Source organism: Emys orbicularis, chromosome 6, assembly GCF_028017835.1.
Source record: "Emys orbicularis isolate rEmyOrb1 chromosome 6, rEmyOrb1.hap1, whole genome shotgun sequence".
Classification (NCBI taxonomy): domain Eukaryota; kingdom Metazoa; phylum Chordata; order Testudines; family Emydidae; genus Emys; species Emys orbicularis.
In genome coordinates, this window is record NC_088688.1 from 15452897 (window position 1) to 15479960 (window position 27064).

The following is a 27064-nucleotide window of genomic DNA, read 5'->3' on the forward strand; positions in this document are numbered from 1 at the left end:
TTTATTAGTGTCATTTGTGGTTTATAGATCCAAAATCCTTCAGAGATTGTCACAAATCAGTGTAACATTCTCAACTGTGGGGTGTGCACTGGCTGAGCCTGGGGCAGGGGGTTGGGATGCAGTAGTGAGAGGTGCAAGCTCTGGGAGGGAGTTTGGGTGCCGGAGGGGGCTCCGGGTTGGGGCAGGGGTGCAGGAGGGGGTGTGAGGTGCAGGCTGTGGCCGGGAGGGGCTTACCACAGGCAGCTCCCGGTCGGCAACGCAGCGGGTCTCCGTGCGCTGCCTGTGCCCACGAGCGCCGCCCCCTTAGCTCCCATTGGCTGGTTCCTGGCCAACGGGAGCTGCGGGGACGGTGCTGGGGTCGGGGGCCACGCATGGAGCTACCTCCCCATAGCGGCCGCAGAGACGTGCCAGCAGCTAGCCACTTCTGGGAGTGGTGTGGAGCCAGGGCAGGCAGACAGCCTGCCAGAGCCACGCTGCGCCGCCGGACTTTTAGCGGCCGGAGATTGCAATTCACTGGCAGAGGCTCCAGGACTGATCAGTTGATCGCGATCGACCAGTTGGTGACCATTAGCCTAGGACTATCTTTTTCATGTGTTCGCCAAATTTGGATTTGGTAACCAATCTATTGCTTGGATTAAGCTTTTATATTCTAACTCAACTTCCAGGGTAGTAACCAATAGTATTATTTCCCCCCCATTTCTATTACAGAGAGGTACTAGGCGGAACTGCCCCCTTTCTCCTCTTCTGTTTGATTAAGCTCTAGAACCTTTAGCCATTGCCATCTGAGCACATTAACATATTTAAAGGTATCCTGGAAGGCCAAACAGAGCACAAAATTATGCTCTGTGTTGATGATGCTCTTGTATGTGTATCTTAAAGTCCAAGGTTACTATTCCTAACCTCCTAAGTACTATTAATAAGTTTGGACATCTCACAGAATATAAAATTAATTGGGATAAATCAGAAATCTTAGGCCTGGTCTACACTAGGAGGTTATGTTGAATTTAGCGCCGTTAAATCGAATTAACCCTGCACCCGTCCACACAACGAAGTTATTTAGTTCGACATAGAGGTCTCTTAAATTCGACTTCTGTACTCCTCCCCAACGAGGGGAGTAGTGCTAAATTCGACATGGCCATGTCAAATTAGGCTAGGTGTGGATGGAAATCGACGCTAATAGCTCCGGGAGCTATCCCACAGTGCACCACTCTGTTGACGCTCTGGACAGCAGTCCGAGCTCGGATGCTCTGACCAGCCACACAGGAAAAGCCCCGGGAAAATTTGAATTCCTTTTCCTGTCTGGGCAGTTTGAATCTCATTTCCTGTTTGGACATCGTGGCGAGCTCAGCAGCACTGGCAACGATGCAGAGCTCTCCAGCAGAGGAGACCATGCAATCTCAGAATAGAAAGAGGGCCCCAGCATGGACTGATCGGGAAATCTTGGATCTGATCGCTGTGTGGGGCGATGAGTCCGTGCTTTCGGAGCTGCGATCGAAAAGACGGAATGCAATGCAAAGATCTACGAGAAGATCTCAAAAGCCATGACAGAGAGAGGATACAGCCGGGATGCAACGCAGTGCCGCGTGAAAATCAAGGAGCTGAGACAAGGGTACCAGAAGACCAAAGAGGCAAACGGACGCTCCGGATCCCAGCCCCAGACATGCCGTTTCTACGAGGCACTGCATTCCATTCTAGGTGCGGCCACCACCACTACCCCACCACTCACCGTGGACTCTGAGGATGGGATATTGTTGACGGCCGCTTCCTCGGAGATGTTAGCGGATGGGGAAGATGAGGAAGGAGATGAGGAGGACAAGGCAGTCGACAGCGCTTACAACGCTGATTTCCCCGACAGCCAAGATCTCTTCATCACCCTCACAGAGATCCCCTACCAACCCTCCCCAGGCGTTAACCCAGACCCTGAATCAGGGGAAGGATCAGTCGGTAAGTGTTTTAAACATGTAAACATTTATTTTGAACAGAACAGGAATATTAACAATGGGTTTTTCATGATTAGTTTGCCCTAGGCGCTTAACGTTTTAGTCCTTGGCAGTGCAACTACTGCAAAAGAATCTAACAATGTCCGGTTTATCATGCTGACTTTGCCCTAGGCGCTCTACTTTTTAGTCCTTGCCAGTGCAGCTACTGGAAAATAAGGTCTATATGTCCGGGGATAGAGCTGAAATCCTCATGGGACATCTCCACGAAGCTCTCCTGGAGGTAATTGGAAAGCCTTTGCATGAGGTTCCTGGGGAGAGCGGCCTTATTGTGTCCTCCGTGGTAGGAAACTTTTCCGCGCCAGGCTATCATCAAATACTCTGGGATCATTGCCTTGCAGAGCATGGCGGCATATGGCCCTGGTTTTTGCTGGCTTTCACACAGCATGCGGTCTTTCTCTGTTTCAGAAATCCTCAGCAGAGTGATGTCGCTCATGGTGACCTGCTTTGAATTAGGGGGAATGTTAGTATTGGGACTGCTTGCTTGTTCCTTTACATAACTGTAACCGGCGGTTTACAGCCACACGGTGGAGACGGGAGAGGGGCAGCATACAGGGATCTTTCCCGGGGACAGCCGCGGGGGGTGCGACAGGGGCAGAGTTCATGCTTGCCGGATTGCTGGCAGCAGGAACTGGCCAACGCTAGCAGCATTGCTTTGAACGTGAAAGGAGGGCACTGCTATAATTTAAGTTTTAAGCAGCCAAAAGTCTACGGCTTACCATGTCAGCCTGCTACCCGAATTCCGCTGTCCTGCCCCGCTTGTCTGATCTCCACTGCAAGACCCCAGGCACTGAATGCGAAGGCCAAAAATTCGACCTTGTCCTGAGTGCGCATGTGATAGGTGCTGTGCATGGTCTTGTTCACAGAGAAAGACTATGTTCATTGTTCACAAAAATTTATCTTTGTGAGGAATTCACTCCCTTTTTCCCATCCCACAGCTGCGACTGTCTCCCGACCTACCCCGGCATCCCCCTCCCAGAGGCTGGCGCAGATTAGGCAGAGAAAGAAAAGGACACGGGACGACATGTTCTCAGAACTTATGGGCTGCTCCCGAGCCGAGGCGGCCCAGCAGACCCAGTGGAGGGAGAACATTTCGCAATACCAGCGATCACACAGCGAACGGGAGGAGAGGTGGTGGCAGGAAGACCAGCAGGCGACTCAAACGCTGCTTGGACTAATGAGGGAGCAAACGGACACGCTCCAGCGCCTTGTGGATGTTCTGCAGGACCGGAGGCAGGAGGACAGAGCCCCGCTGCAGTCTCTCTCTAACCGCCCTCCCCCGCCACAAAGTCCCATCCCCCCCTCACCCAAAGTCCCAAGAAGGAGGGGCGGCAGGGGACGTGAATACTGTCACTCCACCCCTGCAGACTGCTCAAGTACCAGACGGCTCTCATTCCCAAATTTTTGATAAGTCCTTTCCTTCACTCCAAAAGCACCTCACCCAAGCCCCCGTCCCAGTGTCATCCCCTAACTGTGTAGTTGCTAATAAAAAATATGTTTCTGTTAATTACTGTTTCCGTCATGTTCTTTTAGAGGAGAGTGTGTTGGAAGGGGGTGAACGGGGTGAACGGGGTGAACGGGGTATGTAACTGGAGAGGATAGTCAACATTAACTGGGTAAAGAAACGGGGGCAGGTTCAGCTTCTCTTTAAACAAACTTAATAGTGACAGGTTACCCTGCTCACTGAGGAACCTAGCTTTCAAAGCCTCCTGGATGCATAGCGCGTTCCGCTGGGCTCTTCTAATCGCCCGGCTGTCTGGCTGGGCGTAATCAGCAGCCAGGCTATTTGCCTCAACCTCCCACCCTGCCATAAAGGTCTCCCCCTTGCTCTCACAGAGATTGTGGAGCACACAGCAAGCTGCAATAACAATGGGGATATTGGTTTCGCTGAGATCAGAGCGAGTCAGTAAGCTTCTCCATCTCCCCTTGAGATGTCCAAAAGCACACTCCACCACCATTCTGCACTTGCTCAGCCGGTAGTTGAAGAGTTCTTTTTCACTGTCCAGGGCGCCTGTATAGGGCTTCATGAGCCAGGGCATTAGCGGGTAGGCTGGGTCCCCGAGGATCACTATAGGCATCTCCACATCCCCAACAGTTATTTTGTGGTCCGGGAAGTAAATACCTTCCTGCAGCCGTCTAAACAGACCAGAGTTCCTGAAAACACGAGCGTTATGAACCTTGCCAGGCCATCCAACGTTGATGTTTGTAAGACGTCTCCTATGGTCCACCAGTGCTTGCAGCACCACTGAAAAGTAGTCCTTTCGGTTAATGTACTGGCTGGCCTGGTGCTCCGGTCCCAGGATAGGGATGTGAGTTCCATCTATAGCCCCACCGCAGTTTGGGAATCCCATCGCGGCGAAGCCATCTATGATGACCTGCACGTTTCCAAGGGTCACTACCTTTGAGAGCAGTAGCTCAACGACTGCGTTGGCTACTTGCATCACAGCAACCCCCACGGTAGATTTGCCCACGCCAAAGTGGCTCGCGACTGACCGGTAGCTGTCTGGCGTTGCAAGCTTCCAGAGGACTATGGCCACTCGCTTCTGGACAGTCAGGGCTGCTCGCATCCGGGTGTCCTTGCGCTTCAGGGCAGGGGACAGCAACTCACAAAGTTCCAGGAAAGTTCCCTTCCGCATCCGAAAGTTTCGCAGCCAGTGTGATTCATCCCAGACCTGCAGCACTATGCTGTCCCACCAGTCCGTGCTTGTTTCCCGGGCCCAGAATCGCCGTTCCACAGCATCAACATGACCCATTTCCACCATGATGTTCACGGCGCGGGGTCCCGTGCTTTGTGAGAGGTCTGTGCCCCTCTCAGACTTAATGTCCTCACCGCGCTGCCGTAGCCTCCTCACCTGATTTCTCAGCATCTGCCTCTGGAAAAGGTGGATAATAAGGTGCGAGGTGTTGACAACGGCCATAACTACAGCGATGGTCGCAGCGGGCTCCATGCTCGCAGTGCTGTGGCGTCCGCGCTGTCACTCACCAGAAAAGTGCACAAACTGATTTCCCGCCGGCGCTTTCAGGGAGGGAGGGCGGGAGTGACGGTTGGATGACGACAGTTACCCAAAACCACCCTCGACACATTTTTTTCCCCAGCAGGCATTCGGGGCTCGACCCAGAATTCCAATGGGCAGCGGGGACTGCGGGAACTGTGGGATAGCTGCCCACAGTGCACCGCTTCCAATGTTGACGCTTGCCCCGTTAGTGTGGACTCACAAAGTCGAATTACTGTCCTTAGTGTGGATACACACGTTCGACTTTGTAATATCGGTTCCACAAATTCGATTTAAGTAAAATCGAACTGCTCTCGTAGTGTAGACATACCCTTAGGCATTAACAAATAAGCCCAAAAATGTCTTCTCAAATTGGTGGCAATCCTCTTACATTAAACCTTTGGGAATGCTGATTCCCAATAATATTCAGGACATCCCTAATATAAATAGAACCAGTGACTGACAATGTGTCTAATGACTGGGGGAGATGGAGTTCGTTAACCTTGAGTTTGTGGGGTCAACTTAACATACTGAAAATGAATGTCTTTCCCACAATTTTGTATGTCCTGAGGGGTCTCCCTATTTCTATTCTCAAACTCATTTTAAGAAATTCAGTAATATTTTCATGAAGTCCCTTTGAGGCACAGGTAAGAAACCTAGACCGGTTTTGAACAAATTACCGCCATCTCTGGGAGGATTTCATTTTTCCAGCCTGGAAAGTTATATCTCCTTTTTGTTAAGCCAGGCATCTTTGTGCCTGTTAGATAAGACTGTACAGACCCCACTTTGAGTTCAGACTGAATGAGAATTGGTGTACCCTCTCTCCCCTTTTCAGGAATCGTAGGATCAAATTATTGTAGATTTGATGGCTCCAGAGCTCACACAACAATGGCTGTGAGGCAAGCTTGGTCAAACTTGGCTAGAAAGTCCTACTTCCATCCATTCTTCCACGTAGAGGCAATTCTATGGCGCAATCCTACCCTTAAAATCAGAAGCAAAAATTTGATGTGGAGGAATTAGATGGAGAGAGGAATTATGACTGTGTCACAACTAACTGACAATGATAAATTTAAACCATTTGTAGATCGTCAGCAACAATTTGGCTTGCCATGCCCAGAGCATGGAAATTTATCTACAGTTAAAGCATTTACTTATGAGTGTTTTTGGACCTGATACATTGGGAGCTCCAGAACTTTTATTATTTTGGAGGAAACCTCCTGGATTTACTCAGCTAGTTCGTTTTACAATTTTTTGGACCAAAAAATTGGGCCAGAAAATTGATTGATAATTTAAGAGTTGCTTGGAATAGAGATCTGGAAACACAAATATCTGACCCAATGGAATACAATTGTATCTAATGTTAAAAAAAGCAACTATAGACCTGAGACTCTGGCATACTCACCAAAAGACGTTATCAAATATATCAGTCCCCACATAGGCTAATGGTAATAGGCCATACATGCTGACCACTGTTGGAAGGCTAACTCCCTTGGTGCTACAATTGGTGCTACCGTATCAAGGATTTCTGTTCTGAGGTGGGTCAAAGGACCAATTTGATATTTGATGCTAAAGCAAAGACTCCCCCTTAAACTTCATTCTTGGATTGACAGCCCTGAAGGGAGCCTTCTGTTTACTTTCAGGGCTATAGCAAAGCAAACTTCTTGCATACACTGCCCCTCCAGCATGCCTCAACCCTCACAGGGGGTGCGGTGGGAAGAGACTTCCTCCAGGCATAATTCATTATTCCTGGTCTATGTACTTCGTAGCCTTCTTGCCAAGCATAGTGATGAGACTGTGATGTGGGAGCTGGAAGTGGGATCCAAACTCACCTCATATAGAAGCTATCAAAAATCCACTAGATGAGAATGGTTTTTGTAAATTAAGTTTGGAAAATCCAGTACTCAAAAATTAGTAAACATCAGAATTACAGTTGTCTACTCAAAATTAATTTTCACCTTGTGCACATATCATAATATTGCGTTTAATTTAGCTTACCATATACTACTTTTTCCCAGCATGGCCTTCAAGATCCAGAACAGAGATTTCTTGCATTTGAGTAAAAGGAGTAACTGGTTATTTTCTACATCAGCCATCCGCAAAGGGAGACATGACATAACGTTTGCCAGTGATTACACATTATTTGTGAAATAGCAGTGGAATGTTAGGTATTGGGATATTAGTGGGTTCCATCCCTGGCCCTGAGAAAAGAGTGTTATCTATGATTAGACAAACAACATAGCCAAGCCCAGAGACTGGGCACATTAATTATGAAAGGCAGTGTTGCAAAGTGAATGAGATCTGGATCTCCTATACTGGAGACTTGGGTTCTATTCTGATCTCTGCCCATAATGACCTTATAAAACATCACAATTAGCTTTTCTGTAGAACTGGGGTAGTGACAATTGCCTTCTAGGGTATCGATGTTAGGTCTTGGTCAATAATAAGCTGTGAACAGCAATGGCCCTAACTGTTTGACAGCCAGGGCGGAAAACATTTCTGAAGCTGAGCACCATGCTGTCACCACCCCACCCCCAGCTGAGCAAATAAAAAACAAAAAGGAACAGTCAGCCAATCAGTGACCACCTTGCTCACCCAATCCCTAGAATTTGCCCTGGATGTGAACTTCACAGCAACATTAATACCACTTAGTAAAAGGAGTGAGATGTGAACCAAAGATCTTCTAACTCCCATACCAATGGACATTCCTGTATGCCAACAAGTATTTCATAAGGGGAAGGATGAGTCTCTCTCATGATGTGCTACCACCAAAATATGCATGGCACTTGGCTGGTCTGTCACTAGTCACTTTTGAAAATGTTGCCATAGTTACTATTGTCTGAAAACTAGAATCTTTACATTATGCTAGACCTATGCCTTGACCTATATAGTTCAACTATATATAGTTCAATGTCAAAGATACCGTGACATTTTTCCTTCCTTTAAAAATTAATTATAGTGTAAAATCAGGCTCTTTCAAATAATGACAACTAAAAAAAAAGTTATGCTCTAGTGCACTGAATGTGAATGGACAATTGAATTTAAAAGCAGCCGGGACTAAAACCCACTGCTGTGCTAATTAGTCTCAAGATTACACTGGAAATGATCCAATTTAAAAAATGCACAAGTTCTCTCCCTATGAAAAAAGTAATGTGATGTTTAGTACACCCAAGAATTTTTGGTATTCTCAAGTGTACTATTTCAAAGACTGCCAATAATTTGCATTACTATAAATCATAAGGAATGGCCATTATGAAATACTTAGAACATATACAATATTGCATAGATATCAGTAACCAAATCTCATAATAACCCACTGTAGTAGATATTAAGCACATTAACCGAGAGGTTAATATTTGCTCAAAGTCAGAGTCAATAGCAGAAGTGAAATTACTTTCCTGGCTCCAAAGCCCATACACAGTCCACTCGACTACGCTACCTCCAACACTGAAGCACGTTTTACAAGAAGGTTATGCAGACAAACATTTTCCTTAAAACATTTTAATCTAGACATTTTTATTGCACACTTCAGCATGATATTTCTGCTTTAATAACATTCTTCCTTAAAAATTGCTGGCTCTAGTTTAATTAGTTTTAGTTTCTGTGAGTCACCTGACTTTTTGCCCACTACTCAGAAAGTTAGCCACTGAAAATGTTGATAAGATCCAAGATCAGACATTATACTGTGATCCAGTTCCACTGCAAATTCATCTAAGCCAGAAACAATGCTGAGCTAAGACCTACTACCAGGTTCTCGCCAGATTGTGCTGCATGAGAGAAATAAACTTTGTCTTTTGTAATAATATGATTGGATTGTGGGGGACAGAGAGAAAATAATGACAGCTAGTGCCATAAAGGGCTTAAAGTCTGAAGCAGTTCCAGCAAGAAGAGCGGGTCTGCCAGAGAACTTTTGCGGGGTCGAGAAGAGCTTCATTGATTGGTAGTACGATCTTGGAGGAAGATGATGTGTGCAGAATATCAAGCAGTTTAATGCTGCTGACCCTTGACTTCCTCCAAAGGAATCTGCAGGGAATCTGCAATCCTGCAGAACAAGTCTCAAGTCTTTGGGGGGGAGGGATAGCTCAGTGGTTTGAGCATTGGCCTGCTAAACCCAGGGTTGTGAGTTCAATCCTTGAGGGGGCCACTTGGGGATCTGGGGCAAAATCAGTGCTTGGTCCTGCTAGTGAAGGCAGGGGGCTGGACTCGATGACCTTTCAAGGTCCCTTCCAGTCCTAGGAGATGGGATATCTCCATTAATTATTAAAAAGTCTTGAAAATGTCTGAAATCATTGGCAGATGTAGGAGGTGGAAGCATGATAGCCTCATCAGGAAAAGAAATGTAATGTAGGAGGAGCTTCCTCCTTCTGATCGCTGGGGAAGGGATGTGTCATCCTCGGGGGAGAAACGGAGGAGTGTCGTGAGCCTGGAGAGGAGGTGGAAGTGGGGGGAGGTCACGTCGAAGAAGTGGTGACTCAGGAGTGTCTGATACCAGGAGGTCTTTAGAGTATCTAAAGTCTACTGGAGGGGGGGGGAAGCATCATTGGTGCCAACCGGTACCAAAGGAGTGATGTATTCCCCTAAGGTGTCAGTAGATGGAGCAGTAGATGGAGACTTGACTGGCTCCAATGACTTGGCCAGCACCAAGGGCTTGCTCAGTGCCAAAAAGAATGCCAGTGCCGTAGCTCCTGCAGTCGGCTTGTCTCGATCTCCAGAGGTGATTGACTGCCGAGGGCTGTACGTCTGCCCGGTTAAGGCATTTATCCCATTTCTACATTCTGATACTAGAGGTACTTGGGTGGGCTCTAGAACTATGTCCCCTGTCAGATGCTGTTGAGGCAACTGACCTCGCAGGGGATGGTATTCTGGTGGACTGTGCCTCAAAATGTGAGGAGGGAGCCTGTTTCTTCTCGCCCAAGTGAGAAAGGGACGACTTTCTCTTCATCTACTGATCCTCATTCCCCTCAACCCTTGACCTGGCAGAACGCAAGGGCCTCACAGGAAGAGAGTCCGGGCCCAGGTCTAATGCAGGCCCCAGTGAGTTCCCCATGATGAGACGTTTTAAGCAAATGTCCCAGTCATTTCTGGCCCTGGCTGTGGCAGTGAGAACATTTTTGTGGAACGTGTCCCTCTCCAAGACAGCGAATACAATGCAGTGAATACGATTTCCGTTACTGGGAAGGTGGCCTCGCAGGAGATGTGCCTCTTGGACCCGGGCATAAGGGTGAGGGAAAAAAAGCTTCCCAGTCAGGAAGGGCAGTGAGGAAATGAAACCAAAGCTATGACATAACTTTAAAGGTAAAGAAAAACAAAAAACTGGGGTTTGTTTTTTTTTACAGTAGAAAAAAAAAAAAGAAAGAAGAAAATACTAAGTACACTACATCTAAAGGGTAAGGCGCTAACTACTGAGGGAACAGGAGAAGCAAGCTCTGCTGTGGATTACATCCCAGACAAAACTCGTTAGGAGAAGGAACTGGAGGTGGTCAGACTGCACAGCAGTATGTATACATCTCGCTCACAGCATGGGAGGGGGGAGGTGTGCATTTGCAGTCCGAAGGGCACTGCTGAGGAAGATCTCCAATCCCAGGTGCAGGGGGCACTGCCACACGTAGAGTGGAACACCCATAGGGATATCACTCGAAGAAGAACCAAACTCTCTCTTCCTGTTCCCCATCTTTTCATTATTTTCTTGAACTTTCACCACGCCAATTCAGGACCTTCGAAGTATCAAAAGGTTAAAATGTAACTAATTTTCTAATTAAGGATGGTTGCCAAAAGGGCTGAGTCACACAAAAAGTTTCAAATCATACAGGAACCAGGTTTTATTAGAATGCTTCCTTGGGGCCCACCAGAAAGGTGAAAGAAGAGTCACCACAGACAATAGATTAGTTTTGAACACTGAAAAGAAGTAGAGTAGCTGATTATTGGTCTCCGAATGCAAGTACAACAGGTCAAAGTGAACATAATCTTTCCTCTTGGAATCACTTCCAAATTTATACCCAATGATGGCAAACACACACAGTGGCAGCCAAGAAGTACACTACACTAGTTATAACGGACTAGAAACATTTGGGAAATTTCTCAAATATGCACTCAAGAAATATGAATTGAAAGCAAAGGGCACCCACTGGCCTTTTCTACTACTCTCTCTCAAATGAAAGAGCAGGAAATATTCCCATCTAGTTCTCCCATCTCCATAGATAGGAAGGGAGTGTGTCTAATGAACATGGCAATGAACTGGGAATCAAGATTTATGAGTTCTATTCCCAGATCATCTCTGACTACTTGTGTGGTGGGCACAAATCTCGGCCTCTCTGTACCTCAGTTTTTCCATCTGGGAAATACCTTTTTACCAGGATGAGATAGTTTAAGAGAGAATTTCATTAAAACCCTATATAAAGCACTATGTAAGCATTTTTAAATGCTTCAACTGATCCTTCACACCAACAAGACAGGTTTTCCTGAAAATGTTAGCTGTAACCAAATTTGAGATATTGTCATTAGCTTAAGAGAAGACTTAAGACAAATGCCTAAATACCTAGCTATATATGATCACACATTAAAGTTACTACAAAGGGAAACTGAATTCTGAATGACATTTTCAACATCCTTGACAAGAAATGCAGGATTAATAAAGAAGATCAGACTTCATACTCTATGAGATGACCACCATATGCTTTTAGAACTATAGTGCTTTAATGTTAAATGGCACAGTGCTAAACTACTCAATATGGAACAACAGGAAAAGTACCTAGAATAAACTTTTGTCAGGCATTAGACAAACTTGGTGATGATACTCTTTGGATCAGACAAAAGGAGACAAGGCTGCGTATCACTGAAGTACCAGTGCAACTGTAGGCCCTATCATTTCACATTCACTCCTAGAGGCTTCATACTGATGTTTGACTAGAAGAGCTGACAAGACTAAGCCCTGATGGACCATATAGCCGAGAGCCCTCAGAAAAGGCCATCACTTCTTGGGACAGATCAGAAGGGAATGAACGGCATAATTTTAAGACATTCCATCCACTCCTGCTAAGTTATGTAGCTGTGACAGCAACACCACGTCAAAAGATGCTAAAAGATGAAGACTTTTTAAAGCTGTTTGACTTAGGTCCCCGAAGGGGAGGTTGACCACAGTAATTGGTGTAATTTCCATGCAATTCCAGTGACGATTCCAGTCTGAAGCCTAATCGAAGGAGGGCCAAGGATTTTGAGGATGTCAGATGTTGGAAACAGACAGTTACCACTTTCTCAAATATATTTCCAAAGGAGGGACTTTAAAAATAGCTGGCTGGCTGCCAAGACACTGGTGCCCAGAGTTGGTTTCTGTAGGAGCCAGACAATAAGCTTGGTTGAGAATTACCAATGGGTGCATTGGCTATCCCCTTTCAGAAAACAGCCCACGCTTTTCATGGAGGCTTTCTACATCCAGTATGGGCACTGGGTCTGGTTTACTTCAGGCATATCACTTGCAGTATCATTGGGACCGTCATTGGGACATTGACTGAAATTCACTGTGGGATGATGATGCGGCTGTTCTTTCTAATCTTAGGTTGCAATGCCAAATCTGATCAGAGTTTTCTTCAGAAGAATAAAAGTTCCTCATAGCCAAAAAGAGATGCCTCTGGAGCCATTCCAAGTTGATAGAACTGCTTACTACCACCTAGAACAGATCCACAGGTTGGGATTTCACTGTTGCAATGGCAGACAAGACTTCTTACTCCCCAACATGGCCATGTGTAATAGGTTGCTCTTACCACTGTAGTGCCACCTGGCATCAGGGAGCTATATTGCAGGGGACTTTGCCTCTAGTGCCCCTTCCTGGTGGCCACTTCCTTTGCCCTGCAATGGCCTGTCCTGTTCAAGTCTTCTATGGCTTAGCCCTCCAGCCAGGTTATTTAAAAGTTCAATACCGTTCCAGGGTAACAGAGGGTCCAATTATAATGAATTATAATAATTGTTTTGCCCCTTTTGGGCTATACTGATACTCTCTGCTTCTTGGCCCTACTCCTGGGCCCTACAGAGCTTCTTCTATGTTGCATCCTCCCAGCAGGTTTTTCCCCCACTGCCTAGTCTCTGGGGACTTCAGCAATTTCCTTCAGAAGTTTCTCTGCTTTTTGCAGGCCCTATCTCAGAGCTCCCCCACAGGAGCCTACCCTGTCCTACCCTACCCTACCCTGTCAAGACCCCTGTGGGTCTTCCAGCTTGACTTCCCTAGGCCTGTCCCAGAGGGGCAACTGCCCTTATTCCTCTTTCCAGGGTCCCTCTTCTTTACTGAGTTCACAGCTTTATTTAAGTTGTCCTCACTCTCATCCCTTGAAGCTGAGATCTGGCATCATAATTAAGCTTCATCACACTCAGCTGGGATCACTAACTATCAGTACATTGCTAGATCACCGGTGAGGCTGAAGGATAGCTGGTAGGTCACAGGCAAGGCTAAGCCCAGCTTTCCTTAAAGGGCCAGCCAAGCCTGTGACACAGCACCACAGAAATGTGTTACACATTAATCACCAGACCACCACCACCACCACTCTAGCCTTTTGCTATCTGTTTTTATAGTAGGTTATTGGTAAACCCTGGTGACCTGGGAAGGAGGTTTGAAATCAGCGTGCTGATGGCTGTGTTCTGAACAATCTAACTCTCTCATGATTTGGACATTTTGGTTATATTCAAAGATGAGACAGACTAGGAGGATTTTTTCCCTTTGTAATTAAGACAGATTTTCCTAAATAAATGGTTATAGTCAAACAATTCTCAAATATCATGGTGTTGGTAAAGTCTCTTGAGTAGCTCTCTATCTAAATGGAAGTATTTAAATTATTTTTGGAGAGTACCAAAACTTGCATCCAATATAGCAACCTTTTCAAACTGTAAAGGAGGAAAAACAAGCTTAACTTCCTCCCTTTCATACAATTAGTGAGGGAAAAAAGGAACTGTATTTTTCATTGTGTATTTATGGGGTTTTTTTGTACAGTGCCATGACATTATAAAGTGCTATATAAATGCTATTATACACACTATCATTTTGCAATAACTCTCTCAAAAGATACTGTATCTGGATCACACTGTGAACCTGCCAGCTGCTACATTTCATTTTTAAATACCAGGAAATGCAAAGAGCATCCTAAACCTTTTAAATTGAAAATGGTCCTAATTATTTTCAAATTTGGAAGATTTTAGCCAACAGCAGTTTGTTTGTTTTTTTAAACTACAGAAAATAACGGAATGTAATAGAAATGTTCGCTAACCTACAGTGGCACTACAGGGTGCGGCTTAACAATGGTGTAACTGGATCAGAGTATTTCATTCTTTTCCCAACATGTATTTATAGTTCTTAATGAAGTGAAAATGTACTAATAACAACCAGATGTTCTGTTACGTACACCAATTCCTAACAAGCTGCTGAAAGATGCCTCTAATTTAACATTTTTGGAATAGTTGCTACACAACGCGTATTGGATGACGTATTTAAGCAGTACTATACAATGGCTCATGTAGTAATACTTGTTAATGCACACCTTTGGGTGCTCATAGTAACAAGACCAAAGGAAGACCAATATCTGCAACCTGAGGCATCCATAAATCAAACAGCATTGAACAATAACTTGTCTCTTACTGGGATTACACAGTGCTGATTTTTAAAGAGCACTAATGTTCTTTAGACCATATTAATGTTTTAAAATTAAAAGTTTTAAATGTTAAAAGCTTTTCCACTTAGTGTTTTGTGAATGACACTGGCTGCCTATTATTCAGCAAGGGTAATTCAAGGTCTCATTAGTAAGCCTTAAATAATAAAGGGTGCTGTCCTATGATCCATATGCCATCTGCTCCAACCCAGCTGATGGCAACTTCCATGATGCGGCACAGGGCAGCAAGCAGTCCTCAGGTAGATACTAATTTCAAGAAAATGGGGCTTCCTCCATTCATGGCTACAACTCTGAAATGTTCTCCCATGGTATACCCCAGAGTACGTCTCTGGATCCTTTCCAGAAAAGGCTCAAGACATTTTGTTTCTTTACTTACATTTCGTGGGAGGCTTTTGTATGCTTGAGATGAGGTGGTGTGTTATAGATTTCTGTTTTGTCTTTTGCTGGAGCACACATGTTATTAACACTAGGCTAGGCTGAAAAAAGCTTTTCTAAATTATTTAGAAATCAAAATTAACTTTAACTGGCCCACTCTTACCATGATATCAGTACCTTTAAGTTAGGAATTATGGCTCTCAACTTTCTAGAAAGTTGTTTTCTACAGAAAGCTAACTTAAATAGAAGTGGTGGTGTCTGGTCAATTAGGAAACAAAAAAATAACTAATTTATATCAATCTCTGCATACAAATTTCCTAACAAAAAACGGCCATATATGACACCCTAGAAAAAGGATCTGGATAGACAAATTACCCCAGAGGAATGGAATTTTATGTGGAAAAGACGACCAGCAACCTCAATCTGTAGCAAAATTTCCTTAAGATACTGTTTCAATGGTACTTCACACTAGTCAGGTTAAAATGTAGATAGATAGATAGATAGATTTAATGGGGATAAACGTTGGAGAAACTGTTGCGAAGGAGGAAATTTCATGCACATATGGTGGACATGTCCAGTTATTAGAGTGTGTCTTGGGATGCAATTCATAACCAAATATTACAAACTGTTGGCCATCTATTCCAAATGATCTTTTTCTAATCCTCTTGGGGCTTCCTGGTAGAAATGGTCACACAAAAAGAAATAGGGAATTAATCTCTTATCTGCTAGTAGCTGCCAGACTACTGGAAAAAGAAAAAGTCCAGTCATAGAGGAATGGTTAATAAAACTCTGGTAAGTTGTTATGGAAAAATTAAAATATCAATTATGTATCCACCAAAATAGAGGACAAATAGATATTTGTTACCATTTACTCAATGCTCAAACAAAGTACATTTGCCTGCACCAAAACCCAGCACATCTCTCCAATTTTTTTGAATATTAACATTTGATAGATATGGTTGGTTTGATAAATGTGTAATCGGAAGTTTCACTCAGTTTAGTAAAATCACCGGAACCATCACATTCTTGTAGCTTAAAGAGGCTCACTCTATAAGTAGATAACACCTTAAGTAGAGAGATCTGATGATTATATTATTGTAAAATATTTCTCTAAACAAAAGCTCATGGTTCTAATGATTATCTTTTTGTCTCTGATAGATACATGGCAATGATTTGTAAACCTGTAAAAACTTTCTAAATAAATAAATATATCAAAAAAATTGGGGGGCTACGCTGGCAATTTGCAATTTTCAGACTCCTCTCCTACATGCCCCCAGAGTGTTTGTTCAGTCATCTACATCTGATTCAAACTGAAGCTCTCTGGGATACCTGAGACTGAACCTCCATGAAGAAGTCTTCCCCAGTTTGTTTTACAATCATAATTTCACCACGGTCTGTAATTCAAGTGTTCTCTCTGCTCTATAATGGAGTTCGAACAGCTCCCTTCACATCAGGCTGGTTCTCTATTAATGTGTTCTCCAAGAGATAATTTGCGATGACACACACTGAAATGATGCAGTCACAGAGAAAACAAAGTTACTTTCCAGTAACTGCGTGGAAGTACTGCCTCTGTAGGAGTCAAATGTCCTGCCAGGAGAGGCATAGAACCATTTAAGTAGTAAAGCAGCTGGGGGACATGAAAATGTTACTCCAGTCCTGCATTCTGGACACAAGGAGGCTACTATATAACTATCCGTCAGCTTCTCCAAGACAGTTCATTAAAATCTTTTACTAAGGAGAGGAATGCAGTATAAGTAAGGATCTAAAGAAGGGATATATTCAGAGAGCAGTTACTGGTAAGTAACCTTTTCTTCATGAAATTGCCTCTTCAGAACCCCAGAGTAGGGCACTAGCTAGCAGTGACAGTCCTCTGGAGGTATATTGATTACTACTAATGAATGCTCTACTGAGCAGAGCTTCCAATCTGGACTCCCCATTGGAACATTGATAGTCTATGGAAGTGAAACTTCAAATCCAAAAGCAGGTTTACAGACCACAACTACAGAGACATTAATAATACAAGTTGCAGAAGCTGCCCACGCTGTAGTGGAATGGGCCCCAAGTCCTCTGCTATTGGAAGGCCAGGCAAGTCACAGTAAGTCTGAACATGTAACCTAGTCCATTTATACAACCTCTGGACTGAAACGGCTTGACCTTCCCAAAATTCACATACAAACTTGTGGATTTTCTAGATTTATTTCTGTCAAGGCAATAATTAAAGACCTCTTATGCCCAAACTAGGGAAAAAATTGATTTGGTAAATCTGGCTTGCAGGAAGAGAAAAATTTCACTGGCAAAGAACCTGATTAGTTAGATAAAAATCTGAAGTTACCATAATCCAAAAAAATCTTTCAACGCTACCATGTCTTTCTGAAAAAGAGCACAACACAATTTGCAGTTCTGGGCCCCATCTGGATGACGTTATAGCTACTAGAAAGGCAACCTTCAGCAACAGTTGCTAAAAGACTAAACAGTTGCAAAAGACTAAACTAAGAGCAAATCCACAATGAGGATTTTTTTTTGTATTGTGTACAAGAGGGAGCAGTTTTCCATGCATTCCCCTTCATCAAATGACCTGCAAAAGAACTGGTTGGCTGGAATATTTTTACATGGTTAAAGGTAAACAAAATGAACATTTTCTTAAGTATCCATATTTGTACTTAAGATGTGTCAAAACCGTCAGCATCTTAACATACTATCTCAGGAATATTTTGGCTTAAAAAAAAAAATCTAGCTCAGCATTTCTCAAATAGGGGGTCCCGACCCACAAGGGGGTCACAAGGCTATTGTAGGGGGGTATTGCCACCCTTACGTCTGCACTGCCTTCAGAGCTGGGCGGCTGGAGAGCAGCAACTGCTGGCTGGGTGCCCAGCTATAAAGGCAGCGCAATCACCACCACCAGCACAAAAGTAAGGGTGGCATGGTATGGGGGAAGGTGGTTGCCACAACCTGAAATATTTTCAAGGTGGCGGGGGGGTGGGGCATCAGCAGAAAAAGTTTGAAAACCTGTGATCTATATGTAAAAATATTTTGCATGTGTATTACTCACAGAGCCAAGAGTATGAACATAAAAAATGTAAGTTTACACGGCAATTAGACACTGGCCCGTGCCAGCTGACTCAAGCTCGTGGGGCTTAAGCTAAGGGGTTGTTTAACTGCAGTGTAGACATTTGAGCTCAGCCTGGAGCCTGGGCTCCAGGACCCTGTGAGGTGGGAGGGTCCCAGAGCTCAAACATCTACACCGCCATTAAACAGCCCTGGGAGCCCAAGTCAGCTGACATGGCCCAGCCACAGATTTTTAATTGCAGTGTAGACATACCTAAGAGAAACTAAACTATAATGTTTCCCACATAGGCTTGCCAACTTTCTAATCACACAAAACCAAACACCCTTTCACCAGGCTGGAGCAGGGGGTTGGAGTGTGGGAAGGGGTGCGGGCTCCAGGGTGGGGCCAGAAATGAGGGGTTCACGGTGCAGGATGGGGCTCCAGACTGGGGGTTGGGATGCGGGGGGGAGGTGAGGGCTCTGGCTGGGGGTGCGGGCTCTGGGGTGGGGATGAGAGGTTTGGGGTTCAGAAGGGGGTTCTGGGCTTGGGGGTTAGGTCAAGGGGTTCAGAGTGTGGGAGGGGGCTCCAGGCTGAGGCTGCGGGGTGGGAGGCAGTATGGGCTCTAGCCTGGGGGTGCGGGCTCTGGGGTGGGGCCAGAAATGAGGGGTTCAGGGTGCAGGAGGGGGCTCTGGGCTGGGGCCAAGGGGTTCAGAGTGCGGGAGGGGGCTCAAAGCCAGGGCGCAAGAGGGGATGCTGGCTCCAGGAGGGAGTTTGGGTGCAGGAGGGGGCTCAGGGCTAGGGCAAGGAGTTGTGGTACAGGACGGGGTGCGGGCGCCAGAAGGGAGTTTGGGCATGGGAGAGGGCTTAGGGCTAGGGTGTGGGAGGGGGTGAGGAGTGCAGACTCCGGGCAATGCTTACCTCAGGCAGCTCCCGGGAAGCGGCCGGCATGTCTCTCTGGATCCTAGGCACAGGCGCGGCCAGGTGTCTCTGCGCACTGTCCCGGCCCACAGGCGCCGCCTCCGTAGCTCCCATTGGCCATGGTTCCCAGCCAATGGGAGCTGCGGAGCCCCCGTGGCCACCCCTATGCCTAGGAGCCGGAGGGACATGCCGGCTGCCTCCCAGGTAGGGAGCCTGCCAGCCCCGTGCCAACCAGACTTTTAATGGCATTGGACTGCCTTCCAACAAAAAGATACAGGATTTATGAATGTCTCCATGTGTCTCAGCCCTTCCACCTCTTAGTATTTCCTCTAATCTGTTCCGAACAAAAAGTGTAACAGTTTCAGGAAACCTCTGACAATGCCTCTTTGCTTTGCAGACCGACACTCTAAATCATACCATTAATTCATTAAACAGTGACAGCCCGAAACACTAGTGTAATGCTGACAGAATTCTATTTAATGAGCACAATATTTCAGAAACAGTTGTATCTTTATCAGCGCAGCAAACCGATTTGTCAGCTTTCCAACCAGAAGAGCAATTAGCAATGTAAACACTGAGGGCTGGTATCCACTCAGGGGCGGCTCTATGCATTTTGCCACCCCAAGCACGGCAGTAAGGTGGTTTTTGGCGGCGCACCTGTAGGAGGTCCGCTGGTAACGCGGATTCGGTGGTATGCCTGCAGGAGGTCGCCCAGTCCTGCGGTTTCAGCGTACCCGCCGCCGAATTGCCACCGAAGCCACGGGACCAGTGGACCTCCCGCAGGCATACCACCGAAGGCTCCCTGACTGCCGCCCCCACAGCGACTGGCAGGCCGCCCCCCGCGGCTTGCCGCCCCAGGCACGCGCTTGGTGCGCTGGTACCTGGAGCCGCCCCAGCTCCACTACAGGGAGATTGACGCTGCAGCAGGGACCGATTTAGCGGGTCAAGTGAACACCCGCTAAATCTATGGCAGAGCGCTCTCTGGTCGACCCCAGTACTCCAGCTCTCAGAGAAGAGTAAGGGAAGAAGATCAGAGAGCATCTCCCGTCAACTCAGCACAGTGAAGACACCGGGATAAGTCAACCTAAGCTACGTCGACTCCAGCTACGTGAACAACATAGCTGGAGTAGCGTAACTTATGTCGACTTACCCCAGTAGTGAAGACAAGCCCTGAGTCTGCAACAACAAAGTGAAGTGCATACAGCAACAGATAATCTGAGAAAAGTTAGAAACACGGATTCCACTGAAGTTCTTTCAGAATTGACTACATTTCAATTTGGGCAAAACATATTTTAGACACAAGCTACCAAGTGATCATACACATGAAAAGTTAATGTTGACCAAAACTGCCTTGTTAAAATTTATACTGGAAAAATGAAGTTTAAAATTAAAAGAGACTGGTGTGGGGAACACATTATTTCAAATTAAAGAAAGCAAGTACCATTCCAGAAAAATGAGGTTAGAAGATAAAGAACCTATTATTTGTATTATCCTAGTGCCTATAAGTCCCAGTCCTGGGCCAGGACCCCATTGTGCTAGGACTGTACAAACGCAGAACAAAAAGACTGTCCCTAGTTAAGGATATTTCAGGGCACATCTCCCAGATCAACAGGTAATCAATGTACATTTTTTACATGGTAGAGACTGTGAAAATGCAGCATCACATAAACATGGTACCAAATCTGTTTGATTTCTGGAGATCTATAGAAACAGTCTGCCCAATCATTTCTTTATTATTCAAACTTCAACTCAACTGTAGTTTGGAAATAGAGCTTATCACCATTAAGATTTACCTTTTAGATTAAAAAGAGCAACATAATTTTAATTTAAAAACCCAGAATCCTGCATAAGTGCAGGAGGCAAGAAGCCGTTCTCTCACACTTTGTTGTGTCCCTATGCTGCCAACAGGCACAATTACAATTTTGTCACTCAGGAGTTTCAGGTTAGCACCTACAGTAATGGCAGGCTTCACCTGAAGGGAAATGATCCTGAGTCTCAACCCTGTCCCCACCATAACAATTAGTGCAGCTGTTCTCAGCAGAAATAGGTGTACATAGCACCTTTTCAGAGTGTAGTAGCTGTGCTTCCTGTGTACTCCCAGAGGTACTATGCAGGGTCTGAAATGAAACTACAAAGTAAAATGGAATAGGGCAGAATAGATGGACTGAGGAGGGCTGCATGCCTACAGTTTATCTAGGGCAGTAAAATACTTCAGATCAGAGGGCAATATATCACTATTTAGATGAGACATGATGGTCTTGCAATTGGCTAATACTCAAATAAAGTAATTCTTTTTTGAAAAGTTAGTTTGGGAATTATGAGGAACACATTCCCTTCACAGAGTACAAGTTTCAAACACAGATCCTGTAAAACGTACTTACAGAAGGGGAATTTCAACAATGAGCTGAATGAGGCAACACAGCAACTCTTCTATAAGGTCTTCACATTCCACTCCTGAAACAGAACAAAAGGAAATGCTGTTTGTCTCTGGAAAGGTAAGAAAAGAAACCACAGATTCAACTCATACTGAAACTTTTTAAAGTTAGGTATCAAATTACTAGCATGGAAGCAACCAGGCAAATAAAATGCCAATATCAGTGTTAAGCTCAAAGCACGTTGGTGCCTTGTCTACATACTAACCATACTGGTGTAGTCAAAGATGTACAACTCCCAGTCTCCCCTAGTCTGGTCACCGTTCTATTTGAATAAAGGTGCCTTATACCAATACGGTTATTTCTGTAGGGAAGGTTAATAAGCTATCATGGTATAAGGCACCTTTATATTTATACTGACAATTGCATCTACACCAGGAGTTGTACTAGTACAAGTATTTCAGTAGAAAGATCACATCCCTAAGTGATATCAATGGTACAAAAACTGTAGACAAAAAAGGCCACAGTGGCAACTAGTTATTATTTATTACGTGTATTATTGTAGCTCTTACAAGTTTCATTCATGGACCAGGACGCCATTATACTAGGCCCTGAACAAACAAAGAATTAAAAGACAGTTCCCGACCCAAAGAACACTAAAAGCTTGAGCTAATTAAAAATTATGTCCAGTAAACCTGATTCCTGAGTGCTTAAACATCCACTTCTTAATAACTCTTCGATTTTACTCAGTTTGGGTGATTAAGATGAGTGGTCAGTTTCACTTTACTTGTGAACCCTCAATTTCTAGTCATTTCTCCCCTTTGAATCTCAATGGCCCTTCAGGGAATGTTGCAAGACCCACCACCTCCTATGGGCTTTTGGTGTTGAGGATTCTGATGAAGGTTGGTGTTTGTGGATATTAATTCAGGTTTGATTTAATCTCTGGTTAATATATTTTCTAGTTTAAAGGTAAGGAGGATCTGCTTGGTGAACCTTTTTAGGCAACTGTATTTTAATTTTATGGTAAAGGCGCATTGGCCTTAGGATATCTGTTTTCTGGGAATTATAAATCAAGGCTATTTTGCTTTCATGTTTTTATGCACTAGCACAATACAGCGTTAGGACTGCACACAACACAGGGAATCCTGGTTTATAAGCCTTTTGACTTAAGTTTCGTAAATGCTTATTTATCAATATTGGGGGAGGAGTGGCAAATTTGACCTCACAGCAACCCCATAAGGCAAGCCAGTACTGCCATGCTAAGTTTGTACAGTCATTTACCATAACAAACCAAACACTTGGATCTTGGCAGCAAACCAACAAATACTGTGTCTCTTTGATGGGGCGTTCACCCTACACTAACCCTGGAGAGGTTAATATAGGCAAGAGACGCCAATTAACCAGAGGCTGCATCTGGAGGGGAGCTATGATGCAAATGAGGCTTAATTAGGAATGAAGCTCACCTGGGCAGAAACAGTCACACTCCCTGATACAAGGGGAGAGAGTAGGAGCCTGTAACAGGCAGTGCAGGAAGCAGTCCAGGGAAGGAGCAGTAAGGGCGGGGAGAACAGAAACCCAAGTTTCTGGGTGGAGGGTTCCTGTATTGAAACTGGTGTAGAGGGTGGGCCTGGGTTCCTCTACAAGCTACTGGGGGAGTGGCATGCTGGGGCAGCCTATCTGGGGACTTCCACATACAGTTTGGAAGAAGACTTTGATAATACCCTGGAAGGGAGGGGAACTTCAGTGTGACTTGGCTAGAAGGCTAAGCCACAAAGGGGAAAGCGCTGCACCTTCGGGAGCATGAGACACACCATGGAGCAAGTGAGTGGAACGACAAGCTGAATAACTGCAGGAAGGGGCGCGGACCATGCGGCAAGCTAATCCCCATATGGGCCACTAGGAGGCACCAGAGCAGCAAGAGAGTGCCCCTGTTACAGTCTCCCACAAGCCTACTATGCAATAAGCCATGAAGAAGTATCCTTAGCTCTCCCACCAACAAAAAGCTTCCACCCCCAACGAGTGGCAGTAGCTTTGTGGGCAGGAGAGCGCTCCTGCCGACAAAGCACTATTCACACCGGCACTTTTCGTCAACAAAACTTTTGTCCTGGGGGAGGGTGGGGGGGTGGAAAGAGATGTTAACATCTCTGAACAACAAAACCGTTCAGTTGCCAGTGTAGACAAAGCCTACGTCGCTAAATTTTAGAGAGACACTGGGAAGCAGATCCTCAGCTGGTGTAAACTGTCATAGCCCCATTAACTTCAATGGAGCTATGATGATTTATACTAGCTGAGGATCTCCAGTCTAAGGAGGCACTTTTAATCCACAGTTTCCTGCTAGATGAGACAGCTGGGGAAGAGCCAACACAATTTAGTTGGTTTAATCACTGACCACATTTCTTAAGAACTTTACTTGTTTAGTTGATTTAACAGTAGAGATGCAGAACAGGCCCACAATCCCCATAGGAACAGGTTAGTTTGCATCTTTTTAATAAATTCTAGACAGGAGCACAAAAGGGACACTTCTCTATGCATACTATACATCATTTCAAATCATGGCCTTCCCTCCAAAAGGAATTCAGTCTACATTTTACATTAGGAGACTTAAGCAATTCAACCTAGAGTTTTATCATCACTTAATACTTTTTAAGGAAAACTGTATTTATTTAGTGCAAAGCTCAGCACATTTCAAGAACAAGGCCTCTGCCAGCGCCCATCAAGAATTATCCTCTTCCAAAGAAATCAAATAGGATTTTATTTGCTAGAACAAGAGTTCTTCCCTGTTTAACTCATAAATGCATCAGGGACAAGACATAAAATACCCACCTCACACTTGGTGCTTCAAAAAATTTCTATCAAAAGAATTCCAGGTATTTCTAATTAATAAGAGCACCAATGTTTTACATTCATACAGCATAATTTAAAAAAAAAATTCTCTTATGGAGCAAAACTCAATTACAAACCATTGGAGATTAAAGTGTCACAGCTCTAAGCAAGTTTCAGATGTATGCCTGAGTCAGCAGGTACGTCTGTGTTTAATTTAACATTTCCTATTACAGAAAGATACTTAGGAACATAATTTACTCTCATTTTTCTATTTTTAATGCTTCACAGCAGGCAAATCTTGTCCTTCAGCATATCAGATAAAGGGCAGCAGAGCATTAAAATAATTACCCAAACCTTCGTGTACTTCATATGTTCAATTAAACATGTCTTACAATAAGCACAACTTAATCAAATTATAGTGGTGCTATTCTGTTTAACCTGAGTTTGCTCCTAATTTCAGGACTCAGTTTTAAGAAGCATACTATAGGGACTACTAACAATAAAGCAAAATTATTTCTTTCCACAATTGGTTTATTAAAAACACATTAAAATTGTCACCTAGTGAACTGCACATTCTAAAGGAAATCAGTTTTTTACCACGGAAACATGGTTTCCTTTATATGGAATCCCCCACGAGTAACACAATGTAGCTCCTGTTAGCAACAAACCAGAATTAGTAAATGAGCATACTTAACCTTGGACTTAAAACCACAGCCAAAAATGAACCCTAGGTAATGTAATCTAAGAGAAGTTTCACTTTGGAATTACCTAACTTTATGAATCTTGGAAATGCTAACGCTGCAAAATTGCTAAACTGACCAAAACTTACAAAGTATTCTAAAAATTCTTCCTACCAATGGGAAATAAAAATAAGATCAAGTGCACGTCAGAAGAATCTTTCCATCACGTAGTAAACACATTTTGTTAGGGTAGAATTCAATGTGATTTGAACTATTATAAATCTAGAGAACATGAAGATTTCATTTTTTCTACTCCACTGAACTTAAAGGATACACATCTGCCTCTAGCATGTTCATGAATTATGCAAGACGTTACCCCTTTTTAGTTAATAACGGTAACCAATGGCACTCAGCTAAAACAATTTATGTATCCTTTTCCAGACTGGGACATATGCATTCTTGTCTTGCCAAGACAATGAAACGGATGCATGCCAAATCTATAACGTGCGAGAGAGCTATAAAAATGGAACACTATGTATTTTCATAAACAATGTTTTTTCAATAGCAGGATAGACACAATACACACCCTACTCATTCATATTAACAGATTAGATGCTTGATTAAAGGAGAGATATACCCTCTTGAATCAAACAAGGGCTGGGTGAATCCAGATAAGATTAGAACCAATTTGCATGGATGGAAATCAGAGGTACATCTTCTAGTCTAAGTAACAGTGCTAAAGTAATAAACAATAACACAAAGACAAAATTCAGAGATAAGGCTGAAACACCATTTAACCAACCGGCTATGTAAATTCTTCAAAATATGGGTTATTTTATTTATAGGATTTTGTGACAGGAATAATACTTAGCACTTAATATTTTCAAAGCCACCCATGATGCAGATGGCAAAAGCAGACACTGGAGAGGCTAACTGACTTGCCAAAAGCCAACTAGGCATTTTTCTTAGTGTGCCGTATTGTTGCTAATACTGGTGCAGTTCCACCAGATGCAGCCATAGAAAGAGCACTAGGTCAGTGATTCTCAACCAGGGGTATGTGTATCCCTGGGGGTACATAGAGGTCTTCCAGAGGGTACATCAACTCATCTAGATATTTGCCTAGTTTTACAATAGGCTACATAAAAAGCACTAGCGACGTCAGTGCAAACAAATTTCATTCAATGTCTTGTTTATATTGCTCTGTATACACCATACACCAAAATGTAAGTAGAATATTTATGTTCCAATTGATTTATTTTATAATTATATGGTAAAAATGAGAAAGGACGCAATTTTTCAGTAATTCTGTGCTGCGACACTTTTATATTTTTAGGTCTGATTTTGCAAGCAAGTAGTTTTTAAGTGAGGTGAAACTTGGGGTATGCTAGACAAATCAGACTCCTGCAAGGGGTACAGTAGTCTGGAAAGGTTGAGAGCCTACATAGACAAAGCACTGACAGCCATCAGGATTTTAACCACTGTGTTTTCTACACTTGCTCTGGGCTGCTGCAGCAGCTGGTTGATGGTGTGCATTAGTGCTCCTACTGTTGTTACCATGAGTGGTAGCAATGGTGGAAAATTTTGGGAAGACAAATCTAGTGCAGACCCAGTCAGTGACAGAGCCCAGATTACAACTCAATTGTGCCTGGTCCCTACATAGTCACTAACTCACATCATCTCTACAGTACCTGCAAGGTTGCAATTAACAGTGGACAAGTCAAGGAAAGCATTAGCCTACACTTGTTATACTACATACAAAGACATGGCCCAAATCACTTTTATTTATTAATATTTAGCACTGTCCTCCTGGCCCTGGAAAACCTATCAGCTCCACTAAATGATGGCTGCAATTTTGAAAATATGTGGTGTGACTCAATCAACCAATCCAAGAAGTTTCTTTGCTACAGATCACACATGCATGCATCAACAGGGAGTGGGCATGTTATAGTAGAATTCACGCTCAACCTGAGCTGCTGGGCAACTGGGCATGTGTCTGACGGTTAGTCATTTCCTTGGGCTATCTGCCCTGTCTGTTCCCAGCTGTATGCATGCACACTGAGTGTCTGCCGCCTTGCAGAGCAACTTTCTTGCCCCTACACTGGCAGCAGCATGTGAAGTCTGAGGTAGCTCATACAGGAGAAACCACAGCCTCTGCTAGCTGCAGCCTGAAGGTCACTGGTGAGGGAGCTAATCAGGAGGCAGCCTCAATCCCTGCT

General features: G+C 44.3%; 1 protein-coding gene across 3 annotated transcripts in view; it reads right to left on the reverse strand.

Moving 5' to 3' along the window:
* Nucleotides 1-27064, reverse strand: part of DYM (dymeclin) — a 348564-nt gene that overhangs the window by 265102 nt on the left and 56398 nt on the right. For all 3 annotated transcript variants that reach the window (XM_065405941.1, XM_065405940.1, XM_065405937.1), the window contains exon 7: nt 21355-21427. In XM_065405941.1, coding sequence (XP_065262013.1) covers nt 21355-21427 — 73 coding nt within the window. The remainder of the gene's footprint in view (nt 1-21354; nt 21428-27064) is intronic.